The sequence below is a fragment of the Hakea prostrata genome, chromosome 4, assembly GCF_041222555.1.
Source record: "Hakea prostrata isolate BN-2017 chromosome 4, UWA_Hpros_2, whole genome shotgun sequence".
In the NCBI taxonomy this organism is placed as follows: Eukaryota; Viridiplantae; Streptophyta; class Magnoliopsida; order Proteales; family Proteaceae; genus Hakea; species Hakea prostrata.
In genome coordinates this window covers 23403756-23420628 of record NC_142603.1, presented here as the reverse complement: position 1 = coordinate 23420628, position 16873 = coordinate 23403756, and the positions used below count along the sequence as shown (strand labels likewise).

At 38.6% G+C, this 16873-nt stretch overlaps 1 protein-coding gene across 2 annotated transcripts; it reads right to left on the bottom strand.

The window, feature by feature from the left end:
* Positions 1 to 3569: 3569 nt before the first annotated feature.
* Positions 3570 to 16873, bottom strand: U11/U12-31K (RNA recognition motif and CCHC-type zinc finger domains containing protein). Of its 2 annotated transcripts, XM_089152750.1 has the most exons (3): positions 16787 to 16873; positions 15968 to 16293; positions 3570 to 4734 (listed from the first exon to the last, which is right to left on the bottom strand). In XM_089152750.1, the coding sequence occupies exon 3, from the start codon at positions 4668 to 4670 to the stop codon at positions 3906 to 3908; it is 765 nt and encodes a 254-aa protein (XP_089008876.1). In that variant the 5' UTR covers positions 4671 to 4734; positions 15968 to 16293; positions 16787 to 16873; the 3' UTR covers positions 3570 to 3905. The 2 variants fall into 2 exon arrangements, with proteins under 2 accessions (XP_089008876.1, XP_089008875.1); XM_089152749.1 differs by lacking the exon at positions 15968 to 16293 and having other exon boundaries at positions 3571 to 4734; positions 16787 to 16861.

Below are 16873 nucleotides of genomic sequence, written 5' to 3'. Positions count from 1 at the left end.
AAACCCGGTGCCCTCTAAGGTTTGCTACCTAGATAGCAACCTTCATACGCTCAAGGGATGCATACAATTGGGGCATAGTGGGTCCCCTCAAGGAAGAGTCCACCATACACAAGACCTTTATAATAGGCTCTAAGGTTTGCAACACCACAGTAACACTTTTCCAAAAGTCATCAGATGATATTGTATTATGTGCCTTGCACCCGTTGGTCGTGCTGAATTATCACAAACTCATTAAGTCAATAGACAGTAGATAACTAAATATACAAGATAATTGTAGACTCATAGTATAATAATTTATAAGAAGAAATAGTAGATAGTTATCTTACTTGGATCCAACTCAATCAAACCACTTCTAGGATGCAAACATGGATTTGAGGCCCGACTTTTTCTCTTGCATACTGCTCAAGGTGACGAAATTTGTCGCAAATCTTGTCCGAACCAGGTCACACCAACTCACCTCCACATGATCTCCTCATCATGGCCAAAGTAGTGTTATGATTGTAGATGAAGTTGGTTACTTGTCTAGCCCTTTCAACTGTGTTGTGGACAATGCTAATTTTTCCAATGTCCTTCAAAATTAGGTCAATAGAATAAGCTCCACAAAGTGTTCAAAAAAGATGATGGTCTAGTGAACTCATCAACATTTCACCGGCCTTCTTGAAGTTGGAGCCATTGTCAATGACAATTTGCACCACATTCGTCCTACCAATCTCATCTATCACATCTTGTAGGAGACCCATGATATATTTATGGTCTTTTATATGACCAGAGTAGCATCCACTGATTTCAAAAAAATGGTTCTCCTGTCACAATTATACCATAAAGTTGATGATGAACTTTCTCGTTGAATCGGGTCCATCCACCAGACATGATGGTGCATTCATAAGGACAATAGAGTGGTTGTACCAGCCAAAACTCATCTACGTCTTTTCTCACATCTGGTGTACTCTGTTGGGATCCACGCTTTTTTTGCTTCTAGTCCTTGTATCCTAGAAGGGTTTCATACTGTCTATATACTGCTGCAACTCTTCCTTCTCCTCCTGAAGGAAGGTGGTCATCAACACTGTAGGGTTGGGACCCTCATATCTAGGCTTGGATCTGCAATAGTATCAATCATGTGCCTGTACTATGGACCCTGCGTTGTGTTTGCTGGGTCCACTTTGATATTGCTTTTTTTAACCTTCTTGGCCATACCTTTCCATGCACTAGAAATCTTGAGCTATTTGGCCCCCTTCTTCCTGAATATATCAGGATCCTGCTCCATGATCGGGTCCCCATGGCGTGGATAATCAAATGGTGCTGGACCTGATGTATGAGGGCCCCATAGACTCTATGATCTACCGAAACATGCCAAATACACCACCCCTTCCCCCCAGATTCAGAAGGTCTAGCCCCCGGCGCCCCCCCGGGACTAGCTCCATAAAGCTCTAGCTCGGCCATATCCTCGCTCCCCGATGGTGCAATCATTTGCTCTTAGCCATGGCCCGCTGCATGTCCCTCTCCTTTTGATCTCTCACCACATCAACAAGATCAACATCCTGATCATCTGAATCATCTCCCTATGACGACGGTCCCCGCACTGCATCATCTAGTGCTTTGTTGACTCTCCTCCGATCATTTCTTCTTCCCCTTTGCTTTCTGTAAATCCCTAAGTGCCTTCACTACATCTGAATGGGCCTCTGTGCATGTCGTCACATCCATTGAACTCCCGGTGATGTGACCCTGAACTTGCTGATGCCACCTGAGTAGATTCTCTTCGCACAAAAATTACATTGTGTTTTATTTTTATCTCCATCAATAGCCACACAGTAGTTGCCATGTTGGGTTAGTCCTCCCTCCTACCGTTGGTCTCTCAGGCTATCCCCATGGCTGTCCCCGTCCACCCTGGGAAGAACCAACTCCCTTCAACTCCCACTAGCAGACATGATGACTGTTGCATTCAAAATGATGGCATAAGTCACTTAACAACTCTAAAATTATTTTCTCTACACAAATAAACAATCATGTATGATGTAAATATGTAATGATGTACCTAAGTATAATTGTATAAGTATATAACTATTAACTACAAGGTATTAAGTATTAACTAACAATTCTTCATCTTATTTTTAAATATAAAATGAATTTTTACAATTTTCTCAACAAAAAAAATAGGCCTTGTGCCCATATCAAAATCGGCGATGAAGCCACATGGGCAACACAGCCAACACTTGAGAAATACTTGCATAGTTATTCCATAAATTTCAAAACATTTTTCCCCATATTTTTTCTATTTTTTATAATTATTGATATTTTTATTAATATTTTAATATTTTTGAAAAATAAAATATTTATTTATTGGGTGAAAAAATATTTTGACTTTGTGAGTCTGTAGATCGGCTCACGGAGTTCCACATATGTTTTTTCTATCATCATACAACATTTATATTACTTAAAAAGTAATCATTTTCAATGTTCAAAATATAATTTTTTACTCACAAAGGGGGGGGGGGGGGGGGGGGGGGGGGGGGGGGGGGGGGGGGGGGGGGGGGGGGGGGGGGGGGGGGGGGGGGGGGGGGGGGGGGGGGGGGGGGGGGGGGGGGGGGGGGGGGGGGGGAGAGTGGGGGGGGGTTTTGGAGACTTTTTTTTTTGGGGGTTTGGAAGGGGGATATTGAAATTGCCCCCAATTCCCCCCCCCTCTTTGGGGGTCCCCCAATTTAATACGATGTGGATATGATATACTTCTTTTCTAGTGATTATCCATCCGATAAAATTATTCGATTAAATTACTTACTTTGATTTGTTTTTCTTATTTTTACACATTTTTTTACTTGAGATATGTGACTATTTTTCTAATTTTTGACTAGACTAACTTCAAATGTTGCTAAAATTCTTAAATTTCAAACCAAGCCCTCACAGACAAAATGGTAAAGATGTTAATAGGTAATCAAAAACTTGAATTTGATTTGTATTCATACATATTTAGAAGAATTTACTTAGAAAATTAATTATCCAATTATCATCTGAATCCGTCAGAAAACCAACATAATATTATCCGAATCTGTCCAAATATACTCGGTGTGGATATGGTCTTTACCACTATCCAATCCAAATCAGACCAGTTTACACCCTTAGACTAGACCCATCAGCTCACCATGGAGAGAGCTTTGGTGACGATTTAGTGACAGTCTAAAAAACTGCCACTACTTTTTTTTGGGTACAAAGATGTTTTTTATATATAAAAAAATAGGGGATATTACATATGCCGCAACTATTTGGATTTTGCTTTAATTAGTGACAGTAAACCCCATTAGATGTGATTTTTCTTGTGGTGATAATCCTCCTATGCCCAAACTTTTTTTTTCTTATTACAAATGGACAAATGCTTGACTTATATTAAGAATAAAAAAGTAAGAATATACTTCCGCCGGATTGAAGTCTGAAGATCAAAATCATTGAAGTTCATTACTTAAAATCTTTATTTAAGAGTATCATCCAAAGGAAGTGGCTCGGAACTCTCCTTTTCTCTTTGAAATAGAGTTCATGACCATACAACTTTTGTGGCTTTCTTCATTTATTTTATTTTTTTGCTTTGCTTATATGTAAATATTAATTGGGCTTGTCTGTGACTATAGATGGTGTGAGAATTCAATTGTTGCGTATGATGTGTTTCTCTTTTTTCATCAAGTGCTCCAAATTAGGGTTTGAATTCTGATGTGATTACCAACTCAACTCATTCATAAATTCCATGTAATTCAAGTTAAGGTGCAAGCAGACATAATCAAGAATCAAATTAAGATCACTTTACTCTTCAAATTTGATCACCTAAATTTAACCAAAATGAAAAATCAAGAGGAAACAAAGAGAAAAAGATGGTTCTTCTATTAACATCTTGTCAATATAAATTTACACGAAATGGAAAAGAGTCAGTCATCATCACCACTCTCATCACTGAAATAACTAGATTTCTTCTGCTGCTTCATCTTCTTCTCACCAATTGCCTCAGCTTCTTTCACCATCCTATCACTGGCCCCTCTAGTGTCAACAACGGATGCCCAGTTATCATCTTCAAAGCGCGCTGCACCATCCGACTCATCACTACCATCATCATAGTCATCATCACCATCTCTCTGCCCCTGCCTTGCTCCCTTGCCTGTCTGAGCGGTCCTTACCTTCTTCGGCACAGGCCTTTCCCGTGGCCCAAGCTGATTACGAGGACACTCATAGGATAAATGGCCACCCTCACCACACTCATAGCACCTAGATTTATCCTTGTATACCTTTCTCCGTATGAACTCAGGGGCCCGGCCATTGTCTGCAGCTATTGAGACGGTGATAGTTCTTTTGTTCAAGATCTTTCCTTGCATCCCTTGAACAGCTTTGCGAGCATCATCTTGTGAGACAAAGAGGACAAAGGCGACACCACGACTTTGGCGGCTGACACGGTTTTTGAGGACAGTGACTTTTGCAACCTTGCCAAAGGTAGAAAAGATGGTGAAAAGGTCCGAGTTAGTAAGGCTGTAGTCTAGATTGCCCACATAAACTGTTGATTTCGATGGGGCTAAGCCGCCACTGCCACCAGATTTCTTTGCAGGGTTGGAGGAGTGATGTTCTGCACCGGAAGAAGAGGGAGTAGCAGAAGAGTAGCGGTAGTAAAACGTCTCATCTTCATCACTGTCATCGTGTACCATCTCTCTTATGATTTGCTTTCCTTTCAACTGTAGTTCTTTCTTTGTAAGCTAAGAGGCTCTTAGCCTGTGGAAGTCAAACAAGGAGGAAACTCTTTATCATCAATTCCCAATGAACATTTAGTGTGGCTAGAATAGAGAAAATAAGCAAATCATCCATCAACTTAACAAATGTTCAGTGTATCCCAAAGAATAAATCCACAAAAAAAGAACCATCTTAGCATCCTGGGCACCATTTCACTAGTATCATGCAAAGATGATGAAGCAGAAATTAACCTAATGCTGTTATTAAGCTATGCACATATTACTAAATAATGCAATGTGTACAGATGAGGGATAATTTAGTCATTTTCTGTTTATTTACGTACATAGTTGATGTATTGTGTTTTATATCCTTCAGTATCAAGATATTTTTGTACATTTATTTATTAAAATTACATACAAATAAAAATCCATTTAGGTGAATGGGAAGAATCAATTGAACCTCCAAAACCTTGTCTCATGATCTGGGTTTTCTGTGAGAATTTTTAGCCAATTAACCTGATGAACCCTTGGGACTTCTAGAGAAAAAGGCATCATAGAAATGTTTCAGACTGAATTCTTGCAATGTCTTCTAGCAAGAGGGGAACAGAATAGAATGACAGCATTTTTAGGAAAAACAGCAAGAAGGGGGAAAAAGAAAGTCAACATTAGTGACATGAAATACTCTTAAACAACAATTTCTGCAATATGGAAAGGGAACTCAAAGCAACCCATCAGAAGTGGGGACAATTGCATAGATTTACTTTGACATAAAAAAGATATAGAACCCAACTGTAACTCTGTAAGTCAGTCTGTTTTGACATCTACCAATTTTTTACGTAGAATAGGTTTTTTTAAAAAACCTATGTTGTGTACAACCTATCAAAAACAATTGAATAAGTAACTTGAAATGCCCCCAACATTTTATTATTGATTTCCATCAGAGCAACAATACCAGCCACTGCAACCGACTCACCCTGCCCAGACCATTCACCAGACTTCGCCACACCACTGCCCCTGACTGCCCTACCTGTTCCCTCCCTGCCGCAACTACAACATCACCTACTGACCCCATCTAGAAATAAACAGCGGAGTAAACCACTAAAACTGATTCATGATGTGATGTGCCATGGCCCATGAGGGGAGAAGTTGTAAAGTGATACAGGAATTAACAGGTCCAAGTTTCTGAAGGATCCAGGTAATTGGTAATAAGAACAAGAACTTAAATGAAAAAACTGAGAGTATTGCACCCTCAGCTAAACATCTCCATATAATTGCACTGTCATGAAATTAGACATAGGAGTCAAGAGACAAAACTCTCTTGAGCAACAAAGATAAGATGCAGTATTGCTTCTCAGCTGAGAATCCACTGTGTATTTATTTATTTATTTTTTTTTTTTTGGGGGGGGGGGGGGATTAGTGCATGTGGGAAAGAAGAAAACAGCAATCTGAAATGCTAAGAAAATCACAGAGACAGAAAAAGGTGTAACTGTCACAGAAAACATGAATAAAGCGGAAACCAACATTCTGAAAACTAACACGCAGCTGATTCCTGCAACCCACTCATGCTGCCCACCCTATCCACTTAGTAATATGGCTGCCCAGAACCAGCACTGGAATAAGAGTAGGAACTCCCCCAATACCAGCAGGAAAATCATGGTAGTTTAGGGTGAATTTTTATTTGGAGTGGTAATCATAACGGGGATTTAATTAGGAATGCTAGTTTAGAGTCTACCCTCTAATTTTGGGATCTCAACATTTTTGGGAGTCTCAATTAGACTTTGAATAAGACTTCTGTTTTGAGCATCGTTTAGTCTTGAGAGAGCTATTCTATTTCCTATACCCTTCTAAATTCTTCAAGCAACCCCCAAGTCTTCCATAATTGGTCTCTCAAATTGTCTTCTAGCTGTTAGCCAGCTTCAACCACAGCTCAATAACAACTACAATCAATCAAGTGGAAGTTCAAGAGGATCTTCAACAACGATAAGTTGAATCATTCATAACCCCAACCATTCTTCTAATTCTATAGACCATAAACCCTAACATGCTTCAATTTCTGGACACCATCCACAGACCAAACCAGACATCATAAATTCTCCTTTTAGGATTAGATTCTCTTTTTCACCATAAGGGAAATTTGATCTGCAGCCCGTTCTGACCATTCTTCCTTAATTCTTCTTCCCAAAAACCTAGGAACCAAACCCTAGTTTGATGTTACTTCAATTTCAGCAATCTTCCACCCCACCTAAAGTACATAGATTCAACGTAATGAGTAGTACGCTACACTGGCACACCACACATTCTAGGATTGCATAATTTAAGGGCCACATCTCACATCCACACTGTTAAAGATGGAGTTAGAACAATATTATACTGTTGCTTGGTCAGCAAGATATTGCAAAATATTGCAAAATATTCATGGATCTTATGTTGGTCAACAGTCTTGTGGTTATTTTAGGAAAGATACACGTGGGACAAATTTGATTTTACTTGTTAGATTTGGCACCGATTTATCTCCAGATTTCCTATGTAATTAGTTTAGGAAGCATAGATTTAGATCTGATTTGAAGGGAGCTGTAGAAGTTACTATTTTTCAGTCTTTCTAATTTTTGGAAAGTCAACAGGATATAGGGAGACATGCACAACTCTAATCCCTCCATCTTGTCTTCTCTTCATCTTGTCTCTTCTCCCTTCTTCTCGGTCTTCTTTCTTCTTCTATTCTATGCTTAACCTAATCACAGATTATGGAATTGTAACACACCATAGATCTCAACATCAATGGCATAAAGAGAACCATTAGCAGTGAAAATAATAGTAATATTTGTTTTAAGATTCCTATATATCAATTATTAGAGTAGCTCCGATAAATGATAAGCTATAAAAAATTCAATAGAGGTGGCACGGCCACATTCAAAGAATACCTTTAATGCCCCTATACGGAGAAGTGAGTCAATTCAGATTGATGGTATTAGAAGAACTAGGGGCAGATCTAAGATAACCTTAGAAAACATGGTGAAAAAATATATGCATATAGCTTAGACCTTCTAACCAGTATGGCATCAAATAGAGCTGATTGGAAGGCAAGGATCCATGTAGCCGACCCCATTTAGTTGGGAAAACGCTTGTTGTTGTTGTTGCATACCAGTTATCATAGTGCTACCTAATGTCTTATACATTCAAAATGTCATTATATGGCGTCAAAAGACTCAGAACTGAATAAAATAACAATATCTATAAATCCTAAAATCAGTTAAAAGTGATAAAATTTTATAATCCAAAAGCACAACCAACACACACACACAATCTACATCACGTGTGTCAGCCTTCTGAGCCAACCGCTTCATCTTAACTATAACATTCTAAGAAGAAACGTTCCCAAAGGGCTAAGTTTTTACACAAGCTTAGTAATTAAATATTCCAAATTACTAATCTCATGTACTAAAATTGCCCTCACTTTATGGGCTTATATATTAAGCACACCACACCAAAAACACTAATTATTTAGAAACTGAAGGCCTAAATAATCCAACCATGGGCAAAATAAAGCCTTGCAAGGCCAATTGACGTAATTTGTCAATCTGAACTGCATCATTTCCACATTGAATTCCTATACTAAATCATGGATTTACAAGTTAAATGTTTTTTAAGATTAATCAATCCAACCGCCAGAATCATTCAAGCTTTGATCTAATGCTCTTTAACTTGCTTCATGAACCTGACTTGAATTTCAACATCTTCTGACATCTTGATTTCAAATTATTAGATTTTTGCCATTCTACACACTTTTTTCATTAAAAGCTCTTAACTTCTTATTCATGCTTGAATCAATTCTTGATCTCTGCATTCTATTATTTTCTTATTACCTAGGATTTTTTGAGAGTTGAATGTCTGATCTCAATGTACATTATCTAGCCAAAAAATTACCTGGTTAGAAAAATACATAATCCCTGATCTATGTAATGTTTTTATCTGTTCATTTCAGGTTCAGTTTCAAACCAATTTCACAATTTGTCGACTCATATTTCAGACTCTATTGATGTGCTTCAAATGCTCCTAGTGAACTATTGTTTGACATAAAATCTTATTTTGGCTACCATTTTGTGTTTTTCATATTCAGTAGTACTGTATTAGGTCACACAACGTGATTGGGTGCTAATGGACCCACCCAATTGACCAAGCAATGAAAGTAATATCTGAGGATTTACTCAGTAAGTTAAAGGGTAATGCAAATGAATGGATTTAGGAATTATTGAGCAGGGTCAGACTAGGAACTGAAGATACAGACAGGATGACTGGGGAGGTAAAAGGAGGGGTAAATTGGGAATAAGCAATAAAAATGAATTAAACCAAATAAATAGTGGAGGCCTTCACCCTTTGATAAGCAGCATAACATGACAGAATTCAGGGGACTTGGAAGAACTGTCCAAAATGACGCAGACTAATTTCTGAAGATTCAGATAGAGGATCACAGGAGCCTGACTTACTGAATACAAGTACTGGTCTTCCAAAACAGCAAGTGAAGGAGAAGCGCCCAAACTCTAATTCTAACCCTCCCAGTAAGGAAGAGTGTTGGTAATGAAACCCCAAGGGTTTGGTTGTGCAAGAGAGGTTTTCCTTTAACCCTAACCTCAAGCAGAAATAGAGAAGGAAAGAGATACTGTAGGCCAAGGAGAGGGCCTGCTGCTAGTGCCTGGGAAGAAAGAAAAAAAAAAGAGATGAGATTTTTTCCTCTTTTCAGGGAAGAGGGAAGAGGACAGATAGGGTTTTGATATTGGTTGGTTCTGGGGAAGTCAAATCAAGTCAAGATTGGTGGTGTGTATGATATAACATAACAAGATACCATCTCAAGTTTGCAACAAATCAGATAAGTACATCGTATGTTTCTTGAAAAAGTTATGGTTTCTGAGATTTTGGGATGGTTAAGAAAATGGGTTGTACTGGTTTGACGGGCTGTAACTTGGATCGAGAAAGGGGCCAGGGGCAGAATTTCGGCTAGAAAATAGGGTTTATTGGTGAACAAGAAATTTTAAGAAAGCATGTAAGATTGTGCATCTTGAATGGTAATTGGATGTGTACACTTGATAGAATAAAGGGGATGATCATTTCCAGAGGATTCTAATTACTTTGGACTGGAGATAGGCTTTAATGGACAGGGCTAGGGAGATTGAAAATTCAAAAAAGGGGAAAAAAGGGTCAGGGACTCAGAGGGTTAAAAGATGAATTAAATTGAGGATCACCCAACTTACTATTGTTGAAAATCTTCTTAAACAGCAGCTCGAATGGTTTCAAACAAATCGATGTTGGGGTATCATTCAAATTATCATTGTCAAAGATCTTCTTGAACAGCAGCTTGAATGGTTGTAGATGTTACTGAAAGTAAGAAAGGAGAAGAAGAAAATAGAGTAGAAGAGAAAAATCAGGCTTAAGTATATCAATCCCGTATTCATACCTCAACAGCACTAAAACTCTTATGAAAAAGTAATATTCTTTATTCACATAATCTGTAATTGATGGGGGATATATATAGAGAGACCTTCAAAAATTCTTGATTTGACTAATAATAAGACTCCTAAAAACTCTAAAACACTCTACAAGGTAAAAAAGAAAAAGAAAAAAAAATCAAAAAAGAATGCTTAGTATCCTAATCTAAATCAAACAATCGATTTAACTACTAATCCAGTGAACTAACATTTATCACCACATTATAGGCTTACAAATTACACTATTAAATCAATGAACCAAAAAATACGTAGCTTAAGGTCTATTGAACCCACCAATGGATCAAAATAGGGCATTCTAAGGCCCAAATGACCCGTTTGGATCATCTTAACTGCGTCATGTAGAAGGTTTATATATTGTTCTGTTTGAAAACTATAGCAGCCCAGTAAGCACATCGGCTTCTCAATATTCTACTATTTATCCAAACAAACGCATTTCTTTAAGTCTGTATTGGAAACATTCTTCACCAAGAACGGGTTTTCTTCCCCAACATGTGTTTTGCTGTTCTTGGCCTGGGAAAGTGTTCTTTCTCTGTAGTTGATCATTGGGCAAATCTATTCCAGTTTTGGAACAACAATGCATTTGATACACCCATTCTTACCCATTTATCAGTAATTACGGTAATGACATTACTATAGTTGTCAAGGTGGCAAGGTGTTCAGAGGGGGTGAAGAAAACCATGGCGACACCTGGACACCTTGACCCACAGAAGGGCCTGGACTCCTAGGCGACACCTTGGCAACCAAATAATACTTGTAAAACAGTAAAAGCCATTATTCCCTCAAGCTACCTCAAGAAAATAACAAGAATGCCATTAACATTCCAATGTCCTAAATTAATTACAAAAATATGACTTTTTACAGAGAACTACTAGTGGATTATTCAACGCCAACCAATCTGGAAATTCTTTGCAGCTGATGTCTACACCATTATTTTCTTCTCTCTTCACAAGAAGGTTCAATGTTGCAGGAAGGTAATTTGAAAAAGTAGGGTTTCCAAGAAGTATCAAGGGTCATTTTTCATGCATTCTATGTCAGTCTAGGAGCCATGGACACTGCTATAACAGCAACAAAGAGCATGAGGGAGGAGACATCGACATAGGCAAAGCCTAAGAGGGACATCTCTCAGGCAAGCCAAACAAGAAAGAGAGGAGGGATGATCTGAATATGATCTAATCTGATCGAGCACATCACATTTATAGAGGCTCTTCATTAAAAGATAAAGAACCATACACAGTGTTATAGAGTGATAATGACTGACAAAAAGGAAAATCCTCATATTACACTTCAATTGTGAATTGGTACTTGAATAGGTTTTAAAATGGTTGCAAATATAGACTGGATATGGTTTGAGGTCCAAATCCAAGTCCATGCAATGTAACAGGTTGGGGCCCCCTATAACTGTGCCCCAAAAGGCCCATTTTAAAGCTGGCCATATACCCCAGGGGTATTTTGGTCATTTTCCCAGCAATTTTAGGACTCAAGTAAGGGTTTGGTTGGAAGGATTATGGGTCTATCATTATTTTACCATTTGGATCAGTATTCCTGAGATATGACAGAGTCCTAGGCTCCTAGTCTGGTTAAGAGTCCCAATTGGAATCTAATTTAAAAAAGATTCCTTATGGATAATTACCTATTTACTTTTGCAAGTCTATTTAGAAGATTCCTTTTGATTGGTGCTGAGTTGTAAAAAGGATTCTAATCCAAGAGGATTCCCTAGCTAGAGTCCAAGTCTGATTAGTTAGTAGATTCCAAGTATGTTAATTTGTTAGAATCCAAGGTTGTAAATTAGTTACAGTCCAAGTAATATGGCTATAAATAGAGCACCCTCTCATGTAATGGGCAGTTGAAGATTAATAAGACTGAACGCTTAGAGTTGTGGGGAGCTTCCACACTACCTAGGCTGAGATTGAGGCAAGCTTTTCCGAAATTCCAGCTCTCTTCTTCAACTCCCAGCAGCACACTCTCCTGCCAAGCAAGTACAACCTACTCCTGCCCCTCTCCCTTCCATCACACAACCCCAGCCCCCTTTTCACTCTTGCGGCAGCAAGAAACCCCTCCCTTTCCCTTTCGAAACCCAGTGGCAGCAATCCTTCCCCTCCCCATTCCATTTCCCCTTGTGGCAGCCTTTTTCCCCCTTTTTTTAATTTTCTTTTTTCTTTCTTGAAATCTTTGGCAGATCTGAAACAGAAAAGAAAAGAAAAAAGGGAAAAACAAAGAAAAGAAAAGAAATGAGAAGAAAGAAGAAGAGAAAATCCAGATTCAGCAAGAATCAGCAGAACACCTGGAGCCCTTTGCCACAAGACTCCCCTACCCCCTTTCCTCCCCACCACAAGCTTCCTCTTCATTTTCCCTTAACCATAGACCTCCCAAACCCATCCCATTTAGGTTTTATAAAATCCTAACCCTTCCCTTCCCATTGCACAACGTCTTAATCCTAATTTTCCTTCCCCACATCCTACTTAGGGAATGATTTGGTATCTTAAATTATACCTATGTTAACCCTTACCTTCCCCTAGCTACATAACAAAGACCCCAGCCATTTCCATCCCATTCCAGGGTACCCTTGGGTATTCCAGAACCCTATTTGGTTTCAAATCCCTTCCCATCTTAATTTGTTGAAACCCTAAGTCTTCCCCTAAACTTCCCGCACCCAAGTTAAACAATATATTTCTTATCTTTCTTCATTCAAACCACCCCATAGGTTATCCAATAATTTTCAGCCATCTCAAAGTATACCCAAACCCTCCCATAGGGTACCCATAGGTTCATTTTCTTCCACAACATACCCAGATCAACCCATATGTCTTCTGGTTCTAATTAAAGAGGGTCCTAGGCGGCTAACCTGGACGCTGGTTACACCACCATGTGGACTGACCAAGGACAGAACCAGTACTAACGGGCGGTATTCCTTAAGGTCTTTAGTCCATTCAGTCAATTGAGACTTTCAGATTCCAGAACATAGAAACAAAACGGAAACTACCTCATTACAATACAACAGACATGTATGTCACCTAATAACCAAAATAAATAACATGTTGGCAGTGAGTTTATTAGAAAGAAGCCTCATCACAGAAATAACCAGGATATCATAGCCAAATACAAAATAGAAACACCAAAGAGATGAACATACAAGATTCTAAACGAGCAATAACATGACCTAATCAATCAAGATACTTCCCCATCATTAATATTAATGTGTGCCATTCATATGCAACAAAGGATAGCAAAACACAACCACAGGAGTTCAACACAGTATCATGGATTTTAGACTTTTGGCACAAACTGAAACTGCCAGCAAAAGCAGCCACACAAAATCTGAACAATAAGAGTTCAGTATTTAGAAACAAGAAATGTGTACCTAACTGAAATCATGAGGTCCAAATGTCAGAATAAGCACAAAGTTATCTGAACCGCATAGGATTCCATACTCCATTTATAAGATGCTTCCATAAAACAGAGAGTTTTTTCAATTGCAATCATCAGTACCACCTCCTAGGGTTTGCCCAAGTACTAATGCCATCCCCAGTTAGTATGTAAATCAATCCTTACACATTTTATACCAAAATTTAACCATGGTGCGAGATCTCGCGAGATATCTCGGTTTTTTCATAAACCGAGACGAGATCAGGGGCCGGGCGCGAGATGGGATATCTCGCTCGAGATCTCGCCATATCTCGCCCAAATCTCGCCCATATCTCGCTGGAACTCTCAATTTTTACCAAATTTTTTGTAGATTTCAGCCAAAGTTTCACTTGCAACTACTCTTAGCACATCTACAACATCAAAGAAAGCTCAATCATCCTCTACTTGTCTTATGAACTTATGCGTTAATGACTTATATAAAACTTCTAACGGTTGTATACTTTAATCATTCTATTCTCGAAAGTTAAGATTGTAATACTCATATGAATGTTATCTTGATGACATTTAAGTTATTTGATGTATTTGATACACATGATTTTCATTGATATGCCTTAAGGTTTTATATTACATGTTATATAACCTTGCATTCTCTAATCCTATAGAATTAATGGTTTTATATTATATGTTATATAACCATGCATTCTCTAATCCTACAGCATTTCGGTTTCACAATATGGGTAGACTTAGAAATCATACTTAGGGCTGTTTTTTCACAAATTCAAGGCCACTAGTGTGTTCAAAAGGCATCAAATAGGCTAAATACCAAGTTTTAGCCTAACTGGGACTCTAAAACCCACCGAGATGGGCTACCGAGTTGACGCCCAAAAAATGACATATCTCGACCGAGATCTCGCCGAGATGGTCGAGATCTCGGTTTTTCATGGTAGCAAGATCTCGCTCGAGAGCGAGATCTCCCACCATGAATTTAACTATGAGAGCTAATTTACTAATTACACTCTAAACCAAAATATTGAAAATAACAAAAATATATAGATATGTAGAAAAAAAAAAGTCCCACAAACTCTTACTATTGGACTTCAAATCTATGATGCGCATGGTTCGAGGAATCAGGAGATTTTGCCGAGATATTGGTTTTGTGAGACCTTGAGACAACCTTAAGTGAAATATCAGTAGTAGTAAATCCCGGCCGAGATCTTTGGGGTTTCAACTGAAATTTCAATCCAACAAGGTCTCTTAAACGCATTATCTCATCAACCTCTGCCACCTTGCTGGTTCTCATCTTTTGGCCGGATTTTTCGTCCGAAAAGGTGCTTGGATCTCCCCCTAGACTGCATCAACACTCCATTTAGCTCATCTACAACAACTAATCAATGAGGATCTAGTGATTTTGAAGTCAATCTTCAAGCTAGGTGAGTCTTCTACCCAAATTTCATTTCTTTCAAAAACTATGTTCTACACTAGGTGTTCTTACTTTGGATTAAATATATGTTGAACAATTCTATATATATATATATATATATATATATATATATACTTGTTTTCTCACAATTCTAAGGCTCCCATTGTGTTTAGAAGGCTTTAAATAGGAAAAATACCCCCATTCCAGCCCAAACAAAGCCCTAGGACCCACTGAGATGGGTCCTCAAGTTCACTCAAATTGAGCCTGGAAAAATACTAGGTCTCGGTTTTTGGCTGGTCACCAAGATCTCAAACCCATGGTGAAGAGTCTAAACATCTTCCATCCTAGCAAAATGCACTCCCACGAACCCACACAAGAGAACTTGCAAATGTCAAGCAAGGGCTAACAGTATGTCTACTCGCATAAATCTTCACACCTTCTCCTCTCCATTCATATCTCCCTTGCACAAACACTCAGTTTTACTTCCAACTTTGCCCCATCTCACAACCCTCCACTTCCCCTGCTATGACATACAATACACATGCCCCACCTGCTAAACACAACATTCACACTCCCCCCCCCCCAATTACTGTAGCCAGAGGCTGGCAAGAAACCAGTAGAAGTGCTAGAAAGGCTAGTATTTAATCCATCCTTACCTTCTAAGGACTCAAAATAGAAGCTAAACAGTTTTCGTAGCTAAACAGATCGAAAACAGAAAGCGCAGCCTACACAGAGCCATAGTGAACAGGTAGTTCACCAACCCCACAAGATATCTCAATCATCTATAGATTAACCAAACAAACACTGATCGAAATCAGGTAGAAGCACGATAGTTGAACTAAAGAAACCCTACACGAAATAAAGTTGGGATAAAAACAAAAAATAAAATGACATTTTCACAACAGATCGAACACAAAAACTAATCTTTTTCAATAAATATCAAAGCATACAATACGAGCTTCAAGAGAAATGAGAAATAGATGAATGGGTCGAACCTTGCTGGACCTCAGAGAGTGAAGTCTGACTGCTGAGAAGAAGAAGAACCTCCGAAAGTACAAGTCTAAAATTTAGAGACGACGCAGAAGCGAACGATGAAGAAGAAAATCGCCTTCATTACTCGCAGGGTTGATTCCATTATTTTTAACAACCGAACGCGTTCATGAAAAGAGAAGAAGATTACAATGAACTATGAATGCGAGCAAATCACTGCCGAGAGGAGAAGATTTCGAGAAGAGAAAGAGCCTTCGATGTCGTTTGTCCACAGGATCTTCGTTCGTTCGAAGAGTTTGAGTTAAAAAGTCTCGTTCCGTAAAAATAAAATCTGCTCATTCAAGGAGGCAAGTTTCATTCCATCAGTTCACCTAACCTAATTCTAATTCTACTCATTCACGTTTTTAGGCTATATTTTGAAATGGGTGGATTTATGAATGGGTTCATGTCCAAAAACCCATTCATGACTACAGGAATTTCAAATGGCTGGATTCATACAACCAAACAGCCCTAAGAACAGCCCCACATTCAAATCCCTTTTTTGCCATTAACACTTGTTTCAGTTGCATATCACAAGGGATTCGAACAACTGATTCAAATACAGTACCAGGAAGTACTGCCTGTGGAACATTAAACTGAAATGCAAATCTTTTATTGAGGCAGACAAATATTATTGATCGGAGAAGCAGGCTTGAAAGAAGACAAAGCAAAAAAATAAGTGAAGAGGAAAACGAAAAACCCATGGTCAAAATCAGTCGACGAAGAAGAAGAAGAGGAAGGAGAGACAAAAGCTAGAAGAAGGAAGAAGTAGAAGTTTGAAATACCTGCAGATTTTCGCGTCTACAGCTCCCTGTCTGCTCCCCAAGGTACGTGTGTTATGAAGATTTCTACCCAAAAAGGTCTGTTTTTAT